At 42.5% G+C, this 18,692-nt stretch overlaps 1 protein-coding gene across 3 annotated transcripts in view; it reads right to left on the reverse strand.

Moving 5' to 3' along the window:
* The window catches only part of LOC123982838 (zinc finger protein 62 homolog), a 44,055-nt gene extending 25,369 nt beyond the window's left edge, over positions 1-18,686 (reverse strand). Inside the window, exons 1-4 of one of the 3 annotated variants that reach the window (XM_046068722.1) lie at positions 17,453-18,686; positions 9,207-9,371; positions 8,917-9,065; positions 8,289-8,563 (exon numbers count right to left, since the gene is read on the reverse strand). In XM_046068722.1, coding sequence (XP_045924678.1) covers positions 8,289-8,563; positions 8,917-9,065; positions 9,207-9,371; positions 17,453-17,613 — 750 coding nt within the window. In that variant the 5' untranslated portion in view covers positions 17,614-18,686. Of the gene's footprint in view, positions 1-7,123; positions 8,564-8,916; positions 9,066-9,206; positions 9,372-17,377 lie in introns of those variants that run through there. The other 2 variants (XM_046068721.1, XM_046068725.1) reach the window with 2 other exon arrangements.
* Positions 18,687-18,692: the final 6 nt, after the last annotated feature.

Consider the following 18,692-nt stretch of genomic DNA (forward strand, 5'->3'; position numbering starts at 1 on the left):
CCCTCATCAGAGATTTCCATTTGGGGAAGGCCGCACCGATGTTGATCATTGTTTTCTGCCGTCGTCTGTCCACATTTAGTTTCACTTCTTCCTCTTTTCGCTCCGTCGCTTTTTCTTCTGCTAAATAACACGTACGATCCTCCATTTGTCAAAATGTTGGCTTCTCGGTTAGCCAGCAAACACTTCAAACTCATCTCATCTTCTTTCTTCTCCTCCGTCTGTTTTCTACCATCTGCACATGGATGCAGGGTCTGCAGGAGAGGAAGGTTCCGGTTTCCGCCTGTAGTCCGGGGAGTATTGACCAATCACGTTGCAGCGGGCTTTGGTTGCATGCAGGTCCGTGTGGAGCGCAAAAGAGGCGGAACGCATCGGACGAAATGTAAATCTGAACCCATCGGTTATCTTATGGAGCTAAATCAGATAGAATGTTTTGTTAATTTGTAGGAAAAAAAACTGTAATAATAAAATTAAAACTTCATAAAGAAGAATCATAAAGCGCTTTATTGCCAAGTAGTATTTTACACGTACAATGAATTTGCTTTGGTGATAAGGTGCTACACTTAGACAAACATACAGTTGAAATAAATAAATGTAGAAATATATACTATAGAATAAACAAATGCAAGTTGTATAAGAATAATAAAAGAAAAGAGAAAAATAATACAACTATTTGCAGAGAAAGAACAACATGGAAGATATTTACATGTGCATTATTCTGGGTTTGTGCAACGGGAAAGGATATAGTGGACATAATTATATATTTGGCAAAATATAAAAATAAAGAATAACAAATAACAAAAAATATGTGCAAAATGCCAGGTTTGTGCATGATATTAAATTAAATTAAATAGTATTTACATGTGCTGAGACATTTGCATTATTTGAAAGGGGGAAGAGTCAGTGGGGGACCCGGGCCTTGTTAATTAAGGCTAGCTGCAGACGGGAAGAAGCTATTGTTGTGGTGAGAGGTTTTGGTCCTGATGAACCGCAGCCTCCTGCCAGAGGGGAGAGTCTGAAACGATTTGTGTCCAGGGTGGGAGGTCACAGCAGCAATCTTTCCTGCTCGCCTCAGAGTCCTGGTGGTGTGCAGATCCTGAAGAGATGGAAGATTGCAGCCAATCACCTTCTCTGCAGAGCGAATGATGCGCGGCAACCTGCCTTTGTCCCTGGTAGTAGCAGCAGCGTACCAGATGGTGATGGAGCAGGTGAGGATGGACTCAATGATGGCGATGTAGAAGTGCACCATCACTGTATTTGGCAGGCTGAACTTCTTCAGCTGCCGCAGGACGTACATCCTGGGAGATGATGGTACCCAGGAAGCGGAAGGAGTCCACAGTGGCGACACCTGTAGGCGGACTCATCCCCACCAGAGATGAGCCCAATGAGGGTGGTGTCATCTGCAAACTTCAGGAGCTTGACAGACTGGTGACTGGAGGTGCAGCTGTAGGTGTATTGGGAGAAGAGCTGAAGGGAAAGAACGCAGTCTTGAGGGGAACCGGTGCTGATGGTCCTGGAGTCAGAGACATTTTTTCCCAGCTTCACGTGGCTGCTCTTTCCTTGTTTTTACAAAATCAACAAAATGTCAACAGGCTGAATTTATTAATTGATTCTACTGATGTGTTTGATGACAAAACCCTCGTTAGTAGAAAGGCTGTAGGCAATGTAACGCTAGATAATGTCTCATTATGTAACATAATGCAAAGGCTTGATGTAAAAAAGTATCCAAATGCAAGTCTTTGATAGAAGGAGATTGTTAAATTCAAGAAATACATGAAAAACATGATGACGTTAGCCCGCAGCCTATATTATTATAATTTTTTTTACCTTCATTATTAACTTTCCTGAGAAGAGTACAGGTTTCTGCCTATCAGTGAGGGAGCACAGGACGAGCTACCACCGGTTTTCCTCTGCTCTTTGGACACAACAGTTGCCTTTTTCATCATATCACTGTAAAAGGACTTATTTTCTTACAGTATCAACACTCCGCTGGATGCAGGTGTTATGAGACTATCCGCTAATTTAGCCCACTCCCCATCTGTAATCTCAGTTGAGCGTTAGCCTATGTGAATCAATGGACGGTACCAACACCTCTAAGTCATCTGACTTGAAGTTCAATGATAGTTGTTGTTTCTGTTCCATTTTTCAGTGTACGTTTCATTTAAAAAACTCAAAAAACTATGCAACGTTTACTGTATCATCTACAGACCTGTTGGCTCTATAGGCGAACTGCAGAGGGTCCAGAAGTGGGTCAGTAATGGATTTAAGGTGGAACAACACAAGGCATTCAAAAGACTTCATTACCACAGATGTCAGGGTGACGGGTCTGTAGTCATTTAGTCCAGTGGTCCTTGGTGTTTTGGGGACAGGGATGATGGTGGTGGCTTTGGAGCAGGCTGGCACATGGCTTGTGTCCAGTGAGGTGTTAAAAGTGTGACCATCAGCCCAGTGCTTCAGGGTGGATGGGGAGACAGAGTCCGGCCCAGCTGCTTTGCGGGGTTTCTGCCTCTTGAACAGTCTGTTGACATCCCTCTCTGAGATGGAGAGGGTGTGTGTGTGTGTCGGGGGGTGCTTCCCACAATGCTTTACAGACCTCCGTCATTATGGAAGACACTGTGCCTGACAACAGTTTGTAGCTAGCTGCTACGGCCTGCTGGCTTCCACCTAAAGCTAAAATTCAAACGGTGACTGCCAGTCTCTGTTTGATGTCCACAGGCATACTGTGCGTAGACTGATGCGATCAATGGCTGCACACGACGAACCAAATCATTGAATCTAACTGCAGACATCAGAAAATATATGAAATGCATTTCCTTGTCAATGTCTCTCAGTGGCCGTACCAGCACAGAAAACTCACCCTCCATCTGCCTCAACCGGTTCAATGGTCGTACATATCATCTTCTCTGATGCCTTCTCTCATTTCTGCGTTGTAGTCATTTCAGTAGAGGAGCTGCTGTTCAACATTGATCAGGTCCAACTCAAAGATAATCCGCCATTGCTGACAACAACAACAACAGTGGCTACTCAAAACAGAGGCAAAGAAACTCAACACAGTGGTACCGGAACATAGAAACACCATCGCGCTTTATCAAGTCGGTGAAAGTCAACAGTAATCTCGAACGCACTAACTGCTGCTGACCTGCCGGTCAGATCACCATACTGCCCCCATGGTCATGTGCTGAATTGCATCTCGTTGACGCCTAGCGTTAAATTCTGGAGACGTGCACAACTTACGCTCCAAATCAACGCATGATACGTGTGGCAGCCATCTTGCGTACGCGAACGCATAGTTAAAAGCAAGTATGTCCAGGCCTTTACACTTTGTAAAAACACAATCCAGTTTGTCAGATGACCACTTTGACCACTCAGATGACCACTTTGTCTGAATATTGATTGGATCTTATACAAAAAGCTAATTTAAAATGAACTGATTTGCAGTGGACCTGTCCAGGGTGTACCCCGCCTTTCGCCCGATGTCAGCTGGGATTGGCTCCAGCCCCCTGCGACCCTGTACGCAGGATAAGCGGTTGACGATGGATGGATGGATGATTTGCAGTTTGTTTTTTTCTCTTACATCCATCTCAGACCTACAGTATGTTGTTGTGTCATTGCTGTCAGCACAATCAATCTTATCTGCATTGTAAAAACAGACATACAATGCATATAAAAAGTATTCACCATGCTTGGATGGTCCAGCCTTTTGTTATTTTATACATGAAATAGTGGTCAATATAATTTGGCTTTTTTGGCAAAAAAAACCCCAACAATGTAAAGAAGATGATTGCATAAATATTCATCCCTTTAAAGTGACTGACCTAATTCGACAGAAGTCCAACTAGTTGATGCCAGCAGTGTCACTACTAGTGAAAAGGAGATCATCTGAGTTCAGCTGATGAGGTTACTGTTTTATGGGTCCAAAAAACACACAGGGTGGGAGATAAAAATAAAATTAACTAGATATTAAAGTCACAAAAAAGACTGTCTTCTTCTGAAAAAGCCCAATTTACAAAATGAAGCGATGTGGTTCCTTGAACCCCCCCGCCCACACACTATTTTTGTCTGACAGTAACATCAGAAAATATTCAAGTTTATTACTTTTATTACCCCGGCTCCATTTTTTATTCAACAGATATCTGTTATGGCGTAATATGCTTAAGATAAGTCCATAAAATACAAAATAGAAAATTATAACAAAAACACTGTTTAGATAAATACAAGTTTACTTAATGGGCCACCACGGTGTTATATTTAGCCTTCAGCATCAGAATCAGAAATACTTTATTGATCCCTGAGGGAAAATTCTGTGTCACAGTTGCACACATTGCACAAAAGGCAAAAGGAATATAAATAAATAAAGACAGAAAGTTGGTATATAAGAAGTATATAAGTATCAGAGTAAAAATATAAAAGAAAAGAAAATATACAGGAGTGTGGATATGTTAAATTTTTACATTGTTAAAGGAATTGTTATAGTACAGTATTTACATAATTAAAGGACTTGTTATGGTGAACAGTAATAATGAATAAATAGTAGCAGCAGAGTATTGCATATTAAGTATTTAAGCAGTCATTATTGCAAAAAACAGATAATAATGTCCAGGTTTCTAAGTGTCCGTGTGTTAGACACTTAGAGGGAGGAGTTATAAAGTTTGATGGCCACAGGCAGGAATGACTTCCTGTGGCGTTCTGTGGTGCATTTTGGGGGAATAAGTCTTGCACTGTAAGTGCTCCTGTGTTTGAGCAGCACGTCATGGAATGGGTGGGAGACATTGTCCAAGATGACATGTACTTTGGACAGCATCCTCCTCGCTGACACCACCTACAGAGAGTCCAGCTCCACCCCCACAACGTCACGGGCCTTGCGGATCAGTTTGTGGAGTCTGTTAGCATCCGCTATCCTCAGCCTGCCGCCCCAGCATGCAACAGCAAACAGGATAGCACTGGCCACCACATACTCATAAAACATCCTCAGAATCGTCCTGCAGATGTTGAAGGACCTCAGCCTCCTCAGAAAATAGGGACATCTCTGTCCCCTTCTTTAGAGGGCTTGAGTGTTCTTAGCCCAATCCAGTTTATTGTCAATATGCACTCCCAGGTATTTGTAATCCTCCACAAGGTCCACAGGGACCCCCTGGCTGGAAACAGGAGTCACCGATGTCTTTGCTCTCCTTAGATCCACAACCAGCTCCTTAGTCTTTGTGATGTTGAGCTGCAGATGGTTGGCCCCGGTGTTGCTGACCACGCTGTCTGACACACAGTGTTGCAGGCGCACATACTGTGATCAACAATCAACAATCCAGGACATGAGGGGAGCACCACCTGCATCGCTGTCAGCTTCTCACCCAGCAGGGCCGGCCGGATGGTGTTGAAAGCAATGGAGAAGTCATACAACATGACCCTCACAGTGCTCGTCGGCTTGTCCAGGTGTGCGTAGATGCGGTTGAGCAGGAAGATGATGGCGTCCTCAACTCCCAGTCGGGGCTGGTAGGCGAACTGGAGGGGGTCCAGGAGAGGTCTGACCATGGCCGCAGCTGATCCAGAACCAGTTTCTCCAGGGTCTTCATGATGTGGGAGATCAGTGCCACAGGTCTGTAGTCCTTGGAGCCACTGGGACGTGGCGTCTTTGGCACAGGAACGAGGCAAGATGTCTACCACAGCACAGGGACCCTTTGGCCACTCATGCTTAGTTAATCAAGTTCAATCGTCAAGTTAATCTTGATCGTTATACCTTTGTGAGTACTGTCTTTAGAAAAAAAAACAAAAAAAAAACAAAAATAAATACGGATTGGTGCTTGCAACGTGGAGCTGCTACAGCTAATGCCCAGAGCTCCCACTCAGCTATAACGGCAGTTATGGGGGTGTTATGGGGGTCAAGAGTGTCTTTGTGCCTCTTAACAGGCACAAAATGCAATTAAAATGTCTGTCCAACATGAACAGGGGCCTTACATGGCAACAAGATGCGTTTAGCCATTGTTTAAATTCACCTAAATAGCGTTTCAGACGGCTAGCTGTAGTCTCGTGCTGAGGGCCCGTGGGAAATCAGTTGTTGCCGGAAAAAGGTAAATAGCAGTGTGCAGGTGGGAGGAGCGTAGTGTGTGAAGATCGGAGTTGCTCACAAGTGAAGAAGAAATGGTTCGCGTTTGTGCCGTTCCGAATTGTGGCAACAGAATGCGAAAATACAAGAACTTAAATTTCCATCGTCTTCCTTTCCATGACCTCGAGATTCTGCAGTTGTGGCTAGTTCTACTTCAACTCGATGTGCAAACTCCCATACAAGTACTACGCGCTAAAGATTACCGCATTTGCAGCGAACACTTTGACAAGGATGACTACACAGACACAACACAGCGGGGCCGGTTGAAGAAAAATGCCATTCCGTGGACGAAGAGGGGTGCAACCACTGTAGAGGTAATGTAAACTTTATTTATCCTGCCATTTGGGCACACGGCTTGAGGAGAGATGTGCAGTAATACCTTTACCTTTTTCCAGCAACAACTTAGTTCCCACGGGAGAATTGCCCGGAGCTCTCCTTTAAGTTTGTTGGCCCTGTCCAAGCTGCCTTCAACTCCTCTGCTGCCAGTGATGTTCCTCATGCCACTCCAGACCTCCCTCATGTTGTTCTGCTGGAGTTTGTGTTCCAGCTTCCTCCTGTACTTCTCCTTAGCTTCCCTCACCTTCAGGTCCCCCTGAATGGCCCTCACCTCCTCCCCATTGCCGTCCCTGAAAGCCTCGCTCTCTGCATTTAGGATGTCCTCGATGTCCTTTGTTACCCATAGTTTGTTGTTTGGGTAACAAGAATGTAAACAGCAACAGCGATGGCATGTGAAATTTCCCGTGGCAGATAATATGGCCGAGTCCCACAGCAAGCAGCATATCGTGTCACTATGAATGTACTTTCTTCCGGAGAAAAATACGGAGCAGGAGCCATTGTGAAAAACTGTCTGCATGGCCGAACACACCCCTGTTATGAGAGCGCGCAGACAACTACAATAAAACAGGTGACATGACATGTTTGTGGTAGACAGGTAGTGGAGCTCAAAAGGTACATCTTTGAATCTTTGCAGCTTTCAAGTGTTGACAGACACAATTTGTCCATTTGGATTCAGCCACAACAAGCCATGAGAAATGTGTGTTCATTAGTCTGTTTTATATCTGGTGGTAAATGTGGTATTTCGTTTACTTACCACACAGAGCCATTCAGTCAGTCTACGTAAGCAAAATATTTGTTAAAGACCACGACATGAGGAAAAACAAAAAATGAAACAAAGAACGAAAACTGCTGTTTCTTACCAATGTAATCTTTCACAACAAACCCTTCAACTGAACAGTTTCTACGCTGTGTGGACTATTATATGTCTCTTCAGATATGGCTCCCTGTTAAAGCTTTTACCACAAACCTCACAGCCAAATGGTTTCTCTCCTGTGTGGACTCTTATGTGTGTCTTAAGATGTGTGTGCTGGTTGAATCTTTTACCACAAACATCACAGCTAAATGGTTTGTCTCCTGTGTGGACTCTCTTGTGGATCTTAAGACTTGAGCTCTGGGTAAATCTTTGACCACAAACATCACAGATAAATGGTTTCTCTCCAGTGTGGACTCTCATGTGGGTCTTAAGACTTGAGCTCTGGGTAAATCTTTTACCACAAACATTACAGCTAAATGGTTTCTCTCCTGTGTGGACTCTCATGTGTGTCTTACGGTTTTTCTGCTGGTTAAATCTTTTACCACAAACATCACAGATAAATGGTTTCTCTCCTGTGTGCACTTTTATGTGTGTCTTAAGACTTGAGCTCTGGGTAAATCTTTTACCACAAACATCACAGCTAAATCGTTTCACTCCTGTGTGGACTCCCATCTGTGAATCTACATTTTCCTTCACTCTGAAATATTTTTTATTAACCAGACGGCTGGAGGACCTTTTTTCTGAATGACACTTCATGTGTCTCTGAAGAGACCTCTTGTAGTGATATTGTTTACCACACTCTGAGCAGCTAAATGATTCTTTCCCAGCCTTACATCCTGCATCACTTACAGGTTCCTTATATTTCAGAGCATTTACACCTGACTCAGGTGCTCTGGTCTCCTTCCAACCATTGTCACTGTCTTCAGTTTCAGCTTCAGAATCTGACAAAGGTTCTTGCCAGTCATTATCACTGACTTCAGTGTCTGAAGCTTTTTCATCAGTATCTGGTTGTAAATGACTATCTGGATCAAGGTTCCCAGCAGGTTCTGATACTCCATCAGTTTCTGTTTTTATCTGCGTAGCTGAGCTGCTGGCTGAAGGCTCTGCCTCTCTGTTGTCCTCAGTTTGGCTTTGATGAAGCTGTGGAGACTGAGGTTTCTCTTCCTCATCTTCACTCTTCACAGTAACAGCAGTGAATGGGAACCTGGTGATATCAGCCTCCTCCAGCCCATTAAGCTGCTCTCCCTCCTGACTGATCCAGAGTTCCTCCTGTTCTTCTTTTATGTGTAGGGGCTCTGGGTCCTCCTGGTCCAGACTGGGGCTCCACTCAGGGGGAACCTCTTCTTTAATCACCAACAGCTGCTGGACATCTGCAGGCAACACTGAAAAACACAGCAAAAATTGTTGGCAGCCATTTTCTAGAAAATTGATAGATAATGTATCATAACTCATCTATAATGTGAGAGATGGAGTTCCCATACTAAATCTTAGGATACAGGTCAAGAACACATGTAACCAGATGGTACCATCCAAGGCAAGTAGTGAAGGAGTCTTTAAAAGTGTTAGTATAAGTGTAGTATAATTTGCACCCTTTTGTCTCAACAAGTCTTCCTAATTAAATTACCAACTTGTTGATGTTAACAGCCCTCCAGAAAGTGCTGTCTGATCTGATGATGACAGCAGGATGACATCAAGTCACCATCAACTTCAGGCCTGGAGGTAAACAAAGTCTTACCTGTCTTAATTCTAGGCATCCCCACTCCACTTGTGATTCTCCTCTTTACAATCCTTGCTTGCAGCTCAGAGATGTAGGAGTAGGTTTTTTCAAATTTCAGGGCATATAAGTTGTAACTTCTGCAGTTTTTCCTGTGCAGCCTTCTGAAACTGTAATTACACAAATTTTCAACCATTTAATATTAGTAAGTCATTATAACAACTGATAACCTTGAGTGCACAAAAAAATAAATAATCACTTTCATACAAAATATTGAATGTAAATGGGGATATTACAAGTTAAAAACGTACATCTCTTTGCCTTCTGCTGTTTTTAATGTTTGTCGGTTCCGGTGGAAGTTATAGTCCAGAGCAGCAAGCAGAACTCTTGCCTCATGAACTGGGGGACTGAAGGTGAAGCGCTTGCTGGTATACATCAATATATGGTTGTGGAATGCCTCTAGGCCTGCAGTTGATCTGATTGAACAAAAAAAAATAATAATAATAATTACACATGCCACTTTTTAGGTACCACTGTTCTATTCCTTTTTAACACAAACAGCTGATCAGCCAATCACATGGCAACAACTCAATGTATTTTTAGATGTGATCAAGACAACTTGCTGAAGTTCAAACTGAGCATCAGAATGGGGAAGAAAGGGGATTTAAGTGACTTTGAACGTGGTATGGTTGTTGGTGCCAGACGGGATGGTATGAGTATTTCAGAAACTGCTGATCTACTGGGATTTTCACGCACAACCATCTCTAGGGTTTACAGAGAAGTGTCGGAAAAAGAGAAAATATCCAGTGAGCGGCAGTGATGTGGACGAAAATGCCTTGTTGATGTCAGAGGTCAGAGGAGAATGGGCAGACTGTTTCAAGACGACAGAAAGGCAACAGCAACTCAAATAAGCACTTGTTACAACCAAGGAATGCAGAATACCATCTCTGAACACACAACACTTCGAACCTTGAAGCAGATAGGCTGCAGCAGCAGAAGACCACACCGGGTGCCAATCCAGTCAGCTAAGAACAGGAAACTGAGGCTACGATTCACACAGGCTCACCAAAATTGGACAATAGAAGATTGGAAAAAGTGGCCTGGTCTGATGAGTCTCGATTTCAGCTGCAACATTAAGATGGTAGGGTCATAATTTGGCAACATTTTATTTGCTTTTACTTCATTTTATTTATATATATTTGTTGCCAAAGATTTTATCTTAATTGTTCTGAATGTTCTACCTCAGATTGGAGAAGCGATCAACTGTTTGGCCTCAAGTGTTGACCATAAAGAAGAGTTTAAACACAATTAACAATCAGGTTTCTTTAACTTTCACTCAGGAGCAAAAATCATCCTTTAAAACACGAAAGTAGTAACGATTTCATATTTATCATGATAATTATCGATATCGAAATATATGAAACTTCTTCTCGTGATAACATTTTTGGCCATATCGCCTAGCCCTACATGGATGTGCAGCCAACAAGCTAGCTTATGCTCCAGTGGGTGATGGGAAGTATTGGTCTGTGTGTGGGTTTCCTCTAAACCCCAATTTGCAGGCTCCTGTCCTCTTCAATGTGTACCGCACAGTCCAGGGAGGCCAAACTGTTGTTGTGGACATCTTCTCGTGTGAACTTGATGTTACTGTCCACGGAGTGGATGTGTTCTGTGAAGGCTTGCACTTCCTGGGTTGTCATCCACATATCAGTACCAGTGGCTCAGTGCCGTTCCTCTGAATGAGTTGAGGGCTTTGCTCTAAGCCACAACAGGGGATACTGGAATGCATCTGTCTGTAGCATCATCCGTTGTACTGGAAATAGGTGGTGTGTAGACAGAGGTAGAGTAATTTAAAGATCTGGTCAGGGCTGAGGTTAGTTCTATTGTCCAGGGTGCTGTCTTGTAGTAGCCGTTTCCTTACGGTTTCTGCCTCCATGGTGAGGATGCAGGTGAACAAAGAAGTCACATCATAGGATACCATGGTTTCACCTGGGTCCAGTTTCAGTCCTCGAACTTTGTTTACAAAGTCAATGGAGTTTTGGATGTGGTGAGGTGTGTTACCCACCAAAGGGGCTAAAATGGTAGATGTGTGTTTGGCAATGTTGTAGGTGTCTGAGTTAATGCTGCTAATAATAGGCCCAAGTGGGGCTCCTTCTTTGTGTATCTTGGGTAGTCCATATATGCAAGGAATGGCTTCTCCAGCATACAAACAGTAATACGGTCACAGGTGATGGTGTTTTCTTTTTGTAGCTGTTGTAGACATTCTATAACCTTTTTCTTGTATCCACTGGTTGGGTCTCACCTCAGTGTCTCATATGTGTTTCTGTCCATTAGTAGTGTGTTGACCTTGTCCTGGTAGTCCGCTGTGTTGAGGACTACTGTAAGTTAACACCCCTGCCAGACTGAGGAGCCAGGCAGTGGAGTTTTGGATATATTGAAGTTTATTTAGGGCTTTGGCAGGTGAACCATAAAGGATGCTATTGCAGTAGTCAATTCTGGATGTAATGAAGGCGTGGATCAGGGTTTCGGCAGCAGAGAAGGTCAGTGATGGATGGAAATGGGTAATGTTTTTGAGGTGAAAGAAGGCAGTCCTGGTGACATGGTTGATGTGGTGTTCAAAAGTGAGGTTGCTGTCAAAGATGACTCCAAGGTTGCGGATGTGTGGGGATGGAGACAGGGTGGAGTAGTTGATGGAAAGGCTGAAGTTGTTGGTGTTTTTTTTGTGAGTGATTTGGGGCCGATGATGATCATGTCAGATTTATTGTAATTGAGTTGTAAGAAGTTGGTTTGCATCCAGGTTTGTGTGTCGGTGAGGCAGTTGGTCAGAGTAGCAGATGTAACTGTGATGATGGATTTGGTGGAGATATAGATTTGGATGTCATCGGCGTAGCAGTGGAAGTGGATACCATATGGTATTTCTGAGTGGCAGGATGTAATAAACAGGAGTGGAACAAGCACCGAACCTTGGGGGACACCTTGTGACAGAGCAGTGGAGGAGGTGCAGTTATTGATGTTGATGAACTGTTGTCTGTTGGTGAGGTAAAAGCGGAGCCAGAAGAGTGCGGTGCCCGTAATATTGGAGTAAGTTTCCAATCGGGAGAGAAGAGTGGAGTGGTTGATGGTGTCGAAGGCTGCAGTGAGGTCGAGCATGATTAGGATGGTGAGGTGACCGAAGTCAGGGGAAAAGGAGGAGGACATTGATTACTTTGAGGAACTGATTGTTAGTGGTGAGGTGGGTGTGAATTTGAGTAGCGATAACACGTTCCAGGATAGGAAGAGGAGATAGGTCAGAAATTGGACATGATGGGGTTGAGACCAGGTTTTTCGAGGATGGTGGCTACAGCTGCAACTTTAAGTGTTGTGGGGACTGATCCAGATGTCAGGGATGAATTAATGATTTTGATGATGAGTGGGGTGAAGGAAAGCAGTTCTTGATTAGGGATGATGGGATGACGTCTAAGCTGCAGTTGGAGTTAATTCATTTTTGTGGCGAATTGTGACAGTTCTATAGGGAACAGAGATGAGAAACAAGACAGTGACTGAGAGTGTGAATAGGTGGGGGCGGGTGGGGGGACAGGGAAAGTGGTGAAGTTGAGAGCGTTTTTGTATTGGTGAAGGTAGTCTGTGTATGCGTGAAGGTTAACTGTTTAGCCAGTTTTTTTGTAGTCTTTCCAGTTGATGCTTGCGGGATTTAATTTTGTGAAGTTCAGTAGTGTACCAGTGGCAGTTCTAGTGAACGGTCCTCTCATTTCTCCCTAGTTCACTTCTGAATATTCACAAACAGCAGCTAATGCTGCCCGTTACTAAATTAGATTAGCCACAAAGCTAATGCCATGTTTATCAGTGGCAGAGCGCTTATGTAATGTAATGAGAGGTTAACTATAGTGTTAAACATATTATAAATATATCTGTGACCTGCTTGTCTCTAGTTACAGTCGATGTGTCAGAAATGATAAAACTGACTTCTCTCACCCGTGTGAAACTCAATAGTGGCCAGATAGCCTCAAGGAATTGATGAACAGTTACTAGATGTCTGTAAAGACAAGATACCGTATTAATGCCTACAAGACCGTCAGCCAAACCTGCAAAATCGACTACTAGACTTCCAGACGATATGGCTAGCTCCGGAAAAATTCTTGACGGCATCCATACATTGAAAGAAGACTTCTTATCAAGATTTGATGGGCTTTTTGACGCTATCCAGAGTGTGCAGGGTGAGTTGCACTGGCTGGCCAAATGCCTGAAGCGGAGGACAGAATTTGCACCGATGAGGACAACATGGCCTCACTGATAACACGGACCACTACAATGAAGGCGGCTATGGAAGAACTAGTGTTAAAGTGGACGACTTGCAAAATAGAGCCCGCCGCTCAAACCTCAGCTTGGTGGGTCTGCCGAAGTCAACAGAAGGAGGTGACGTTTGCTTTTTTGGAGAAGTGGATTCCTGACATGCATGGTGAATACAACTTTCCGGGACCAGCACAAATTGAAAGAGCACATCAACTCGGCAGAATGGGATGGACATGGACAACAAGGATGGGAATCAACGGACTGTGGTGCAAACCAGAGTGGTGCTGATGAAGTTCCTAAACTACGCAGACAAGGTATGAATTATGAAAGCTACCAGGATCAAAGAAAGCTGCTTATCGACGATTAGAAGGTTATGTTCTCCCCCGACATTTCTGCGGATCTGCTTAAACGGAGAAAAGCTTTTGACTCAGCAAAGAATGAACTGGCTTCCCTCTCCATCCCTGACCTACGTTACGGAATAGTCCACCTAGCTAAACTACTGGTGACAGTCGGGGGAAGACGGCATATCTTTGTCACGGCAATAGAAGTGAATAGAAGTTTGTGCACGGGCTGAAATCTGATGCTTGGATCGCAGAAGCAAGTGCGCAGCACTGGTCACTGACTAGCGAATGGTGTAATCTAATTGCAGTACAGGTAATCTGTTTCAGGACTGGTTAAAGACTGTCCAACTGATGGGCAGCAAAGTACCTACCTCTGAGTATAATAGGCTACACAATGGGCCAGATTTACTAACATCACAAATAAAGAGTACTAAATTGCATGTGCATTCAAAAATTGTAGCACCTGTTATGGCCGATCAACTAAGAATTATTGCGTAGATGACAACAGGAGCAAACACAATGGAGGTGGCAGTATTTAAATGAGGGTTTTGTGTTTTAATGGTGTCTGCCATGGAGAGTCAGGAGGGAAAGCAGCCACTGCGTAAAAACCTTGTTTTGTTTCATTCAGTGCGTCCCAAGAAGTAGTTGCCCATCCTGCCCAAGATTGCACTTGGGATTGCACACCTGAAAACCTGCTTTGGGAAATCCCAGCAGGAACAGCTACAGTATGCTGGAATGACCCAGATGCAAATAACTGCCAGTAGATCATGCTTCATCCAGCCAGAGGGAACGATCACCGACCATCCGGGCTGTGCCCGGTCGCTCCGCGATCTCCTGTGCCTGGCCCTGTACGCCCCAACCCAGAATTTATGGAGTTTATTTGAAAACAAATCAATGATTATTTTTTAATAAATACAACTCAAACTTCGGCTTCTATACAATGGGAAGTATTTAAAGCATTCCTGAGAGGCCAGATGATTTTGAAGTTTCACGAGCTCTAAACACAAATTTTGGAGGTTGGAGATGGAACAACTAGAGAAAACAATAAAAGGAACAGAAGTTGAATATTTCACACACCCTTCTCAGTGGTAATTTAAAAAGCGTAATGAACTTAGAGCTAAATATAATGTTTTATCTGTAAGTACAACAGCCAAAAGCTTGCTGAAACTGAAGCAGTCTTGTTATGAGCAAGGGGGAAAGGCTAGTAAGCTATTAGCCTGGCGTATTGAGCAGTCTGACCCAGGCTATAGTTTTAACAAATGGACTGCTCTCAGAACCTTTTAAACTGTGCAGGGGTACTAGACAGGGCGGCCCCCTGTCTCCATTGTTGTTAACACTGGCGATTGAGCCATTTGCCATGGCTGTTTGTAATAATTCCATCTTTAAAGGCATAAGGATAGAGAATAAGGAACACCATACAGCCTTGTTTGCCGATGATGTAATTCTGTTTTGCTGAAACAGTCTTCACAAGCTTTACTTGACTTAATAGACAACTTTGGCTCCTTTGCAGGATACAGAATTAATTACACCAAATCTGAAATATTATTTATGGATGAAAAGGAGAGACTGAACCCTCCAATTCATACTCCCTTTATGGTCTCACGTGATGGTTTCACCTACTTAGGTGTTAAGATCCCCCTTACTACCAATGGAATAAAAACATATAACTACAACCCACTGGCAGACAATGTTCCACAGCTTATTAATAGGTGCAATAATTTACCCTTTGATGATTGGACAAATAATTATTTGGAAATTGTACTTAAATTTCTCTATCTCTTCCAATCTACCAATCCATCCCACTTGCTCCTCCACTTTCGTACACTTAAAAAGCTTTTTTCAAATTTTACATGGAACAATAAGAATCCTAGACTCAGGCTATCCCTATTGTATCTTCCATATGATAGGTGAATTACAACTACCAAATCTTGAGTGGTACTACTGGGCAGCTCAAATTAGCGCAGGGATGTTCTATTTTGAGAGAAACCATCCTCCAGCTTGGGTTTCAATAGAATCCCGCTTAATAAACATTCCTTTGAATCTTTATGTACTCTGGACAAGCGGAAACTAATCATCTGGGAGAAATAACTAAATTATCTAAATTTTCCCAGATTTTTAGTAATGATGACTTTCATCCTGGTCAAACATACCCAGGATTTAGAATCTGGGCATCTCGGGAAATAGCTAAGGTAGCTGACCGCTATGTTGAAAATAAGGTTCTTATGTCATTTGAAGACTCAAAACATTTATTTAAATATTTACAAATCAGAAGCTTCATCCTGTCCAAACAGAAAAACTCCCTGGAAGACTACACTTTGAAGTTCGTACACTCCAGGGGACAGGTTTCATTAGTGTATAAACTATTTGTTAGCAAGTCGAACGAGTCATCGCAAAGCTTATTACAAGCATGGAGAACAGATTTGCATGAAAATTTAACAGGAGGAATGGTTGAAAGCCTGTCTTCTAGCTCAAATCCAAACCATAAATACGAACTATAAAATATTGCAATATAAATTGATAACTAGACTATACATAACCCCAGCTAAGTTGCACCACTTTAATTCTAAAATACCCGATACTCGTGTTAAATGTAAGGATCAAAAAGGAACTTTATTTCATTGTGTGGGAATGTGGGAATACGGTCATTCTGGAGGCAAGTGTTGGATCTGGCGAGCCAGATCATTGGTGAGGAAGTTCCCCTTAGTCCTAAAATGTGCTTATTAAACCTCTACCCAGAGGGCTTTATAAACTCAAACAAAATCAGGTCTTCATTGAATATGTTTTTTAGAAGCCAAACGATGTATTGCCTATTTATGGAATTCAGATAAACACTGTTACATAACAACAAATGAGCTTGACAAGTTTTGGAAAATATGGAATACTTTCTACAATCTTCTTGAAAATAACAATATGGATGTAAAGGGGTGGATTGATAACTAGCTGGACTAAAGGAGTAAATGTTTTTTTTCCAGTAAGACCTATACCCTTGTTGATGGTAGGGTGCTGAATGTGGTTATGTGATAAATTATTATTACTACTGTTGTAACAAGTGTGTGTGTACACTTCTCATGACTCATGACTTTGGATGCCACAGCTTCTGCTTTGATCCTTAGTGCCCGTTTATTGTATGTAATGTGTGTTATATTGCTGTTGTTTGTTAAAATCTCAAAGTACTCGTTGTAGAGTTAGATGTATTCAACAGCAGGTCACTGTATCATAGACGGCATGTTTTAGAAATAGAAGTGAGTAGTTGAGAAATGGTTTCTTATAGCTTTGGTTAGAATTAAAGAGTGCTAGTTAAGGAATAAACTAGATGTGAGTATAATCTATTGAAAGTAGTTTTTATGGCAGATTATGCTCTCTGACTCTGTTTACAGATGTCTGAAAAAGTTGCACCTTCTACCAGCAAATGTTTATTGATGTGCAATTGTTTAGATGTTCTGTTAAGACTGTAGTCTAAGGCTTATTTTGTAACATAATCCATTCAGAAAAAGGTATTATAGCCCACACACATAACAGCTTTCAATATCGGCCTGTTCTGTAGAAGACAATATGCCTTCTGGCCTGACCTCAACCCAACTGGGACATGACCTCAAGAGTTATTAAATCCTATGGTTCACACACCTTTTTCTGCACTTTGAATGTTTACACGGTGTGTTCAATAAAAACATAACAACAATTAAATAACTAAAGATCAGATCACATTTTATGATCAATTTATGCAGAAATCCAGGTAATTCCAAAGGGTTCACAGACTTATTCCTGCAACTGTACGCATATATATATAAAATACATTTTAAAAAGCACAAATAGTCATTATTTACAGCTGTGTGAAACATGTAGTCACACGGTACCTGAAGCGCAGGTATTTATGCACATCCTTCAGCCAACGTTTACTGAACACGATGTCAACTAAAGCTTTGTGGCACCTGGAGTCTTTCATGATCCACGCCTTTCCACGTGTTTCTTTCAGGTGCCTTCCATGTTGACACCTTCCATTAGTCCAGGTGTGAACGTCACAGACATGGTGAATGATGCCAACCCACAGTGCCTGTGGAAAACAGAAGAGCACTATAAAAGGATCCTTCATATGGAAATTAATTAACTTGCTTAAAAGAAAAAATATTTTGAAAATGACGTGCTAACTAAAAACTTCTTGGTTGTGTCAGCTTTCTTACAACACCACCAGAAATGGTTTACGATGTCTTTCAGCCAGATGAGGAGGACGAACTGTCCTTCCATCTTTGCTGCCTTGCGGAGCAAAACATACATAATAAAATAGGACATGGATATTAGGGGTGTAACAATACAATACAATACACCCCATCCACGGTTCAGTTCATACTGGTTAGAAGACAATAAACTTGGTCGAAGGTGTAATATTTACAAATTATAGGCCTAAATATTGCAACAACTTTTAATACAGTATTTTCAACAAATTACGTTACTGGGGCAGGCCAGCTAGGTAATATCTGCACCTGTCACAGTATATTTGGAAACCCACTTTAGCATTTTGAAGAGAAACACAGAGCGAGAGAGAGAGATGTTATTTGATATTACATTGATTTTTAGATGCATCGCGATGCGGACTTGGACGATTATCAATCAATTCACAAATGTCAATAATCGATTATCTAGAGGTTAACTGATAACGTAATGTTGATGGAACGAAAAAGGCGGAACTCGGAATTGTGGAATAATAAAAAAATAACAAAAATATCAAAAGTTCAATAAAATAAATGTTTAAAAAACAGAGGGGACATGTAAATAAACATGTTTGAAATCTCGAAGTACTCGTTGTAGAGTTAGATGTATTCAACAGCAGGTCACTCCGGAAGTGCAGCTCCGGACCGTCTGTGCGGTGCACACAACGGAGACACGTGGTTTTCCCTGTTTGGCACAGACAGGCAGCTGTTGACTGAGTGACTGCTGCTACTAAACTTTCACATGATCAATAAAGTCAATGCATAACTCACTTTGATGATTTTGACCCGCTCACTGTGCAGCGCGGTAGCGCTCTCGAGTGTCCTCGGCTCATTCTTCAAATGACAGCTACGTGACAGGCGGCAGTAGGCGACGGTGAAAATGAGCGGAGCAGAGGAAAACATGAGCGCTACGTTTCAGTCTGGCTGTAAATGTACAGTGCAGGTCACAGCAGGTCCGTTAATT

The sequence above is a fragment of the Micropterus dolomieu genome, linkage group LG14 (genome assembly GCF_021292245.1).
Source record: "Micropterus dolomieu isolate WLL.071019.BEF.003 ecotype Adirondacks linkage group LG14, ASM2129224v1, whole genome shotgun sequence".
NCBI classification, from domain to species: domain Eukaryota; kingdom Metazoa; phylum Chordata; class Actinopteri; order Centrarchiformes; family Centrarchidae; genus Micropterus; species Micropterus dolomieu.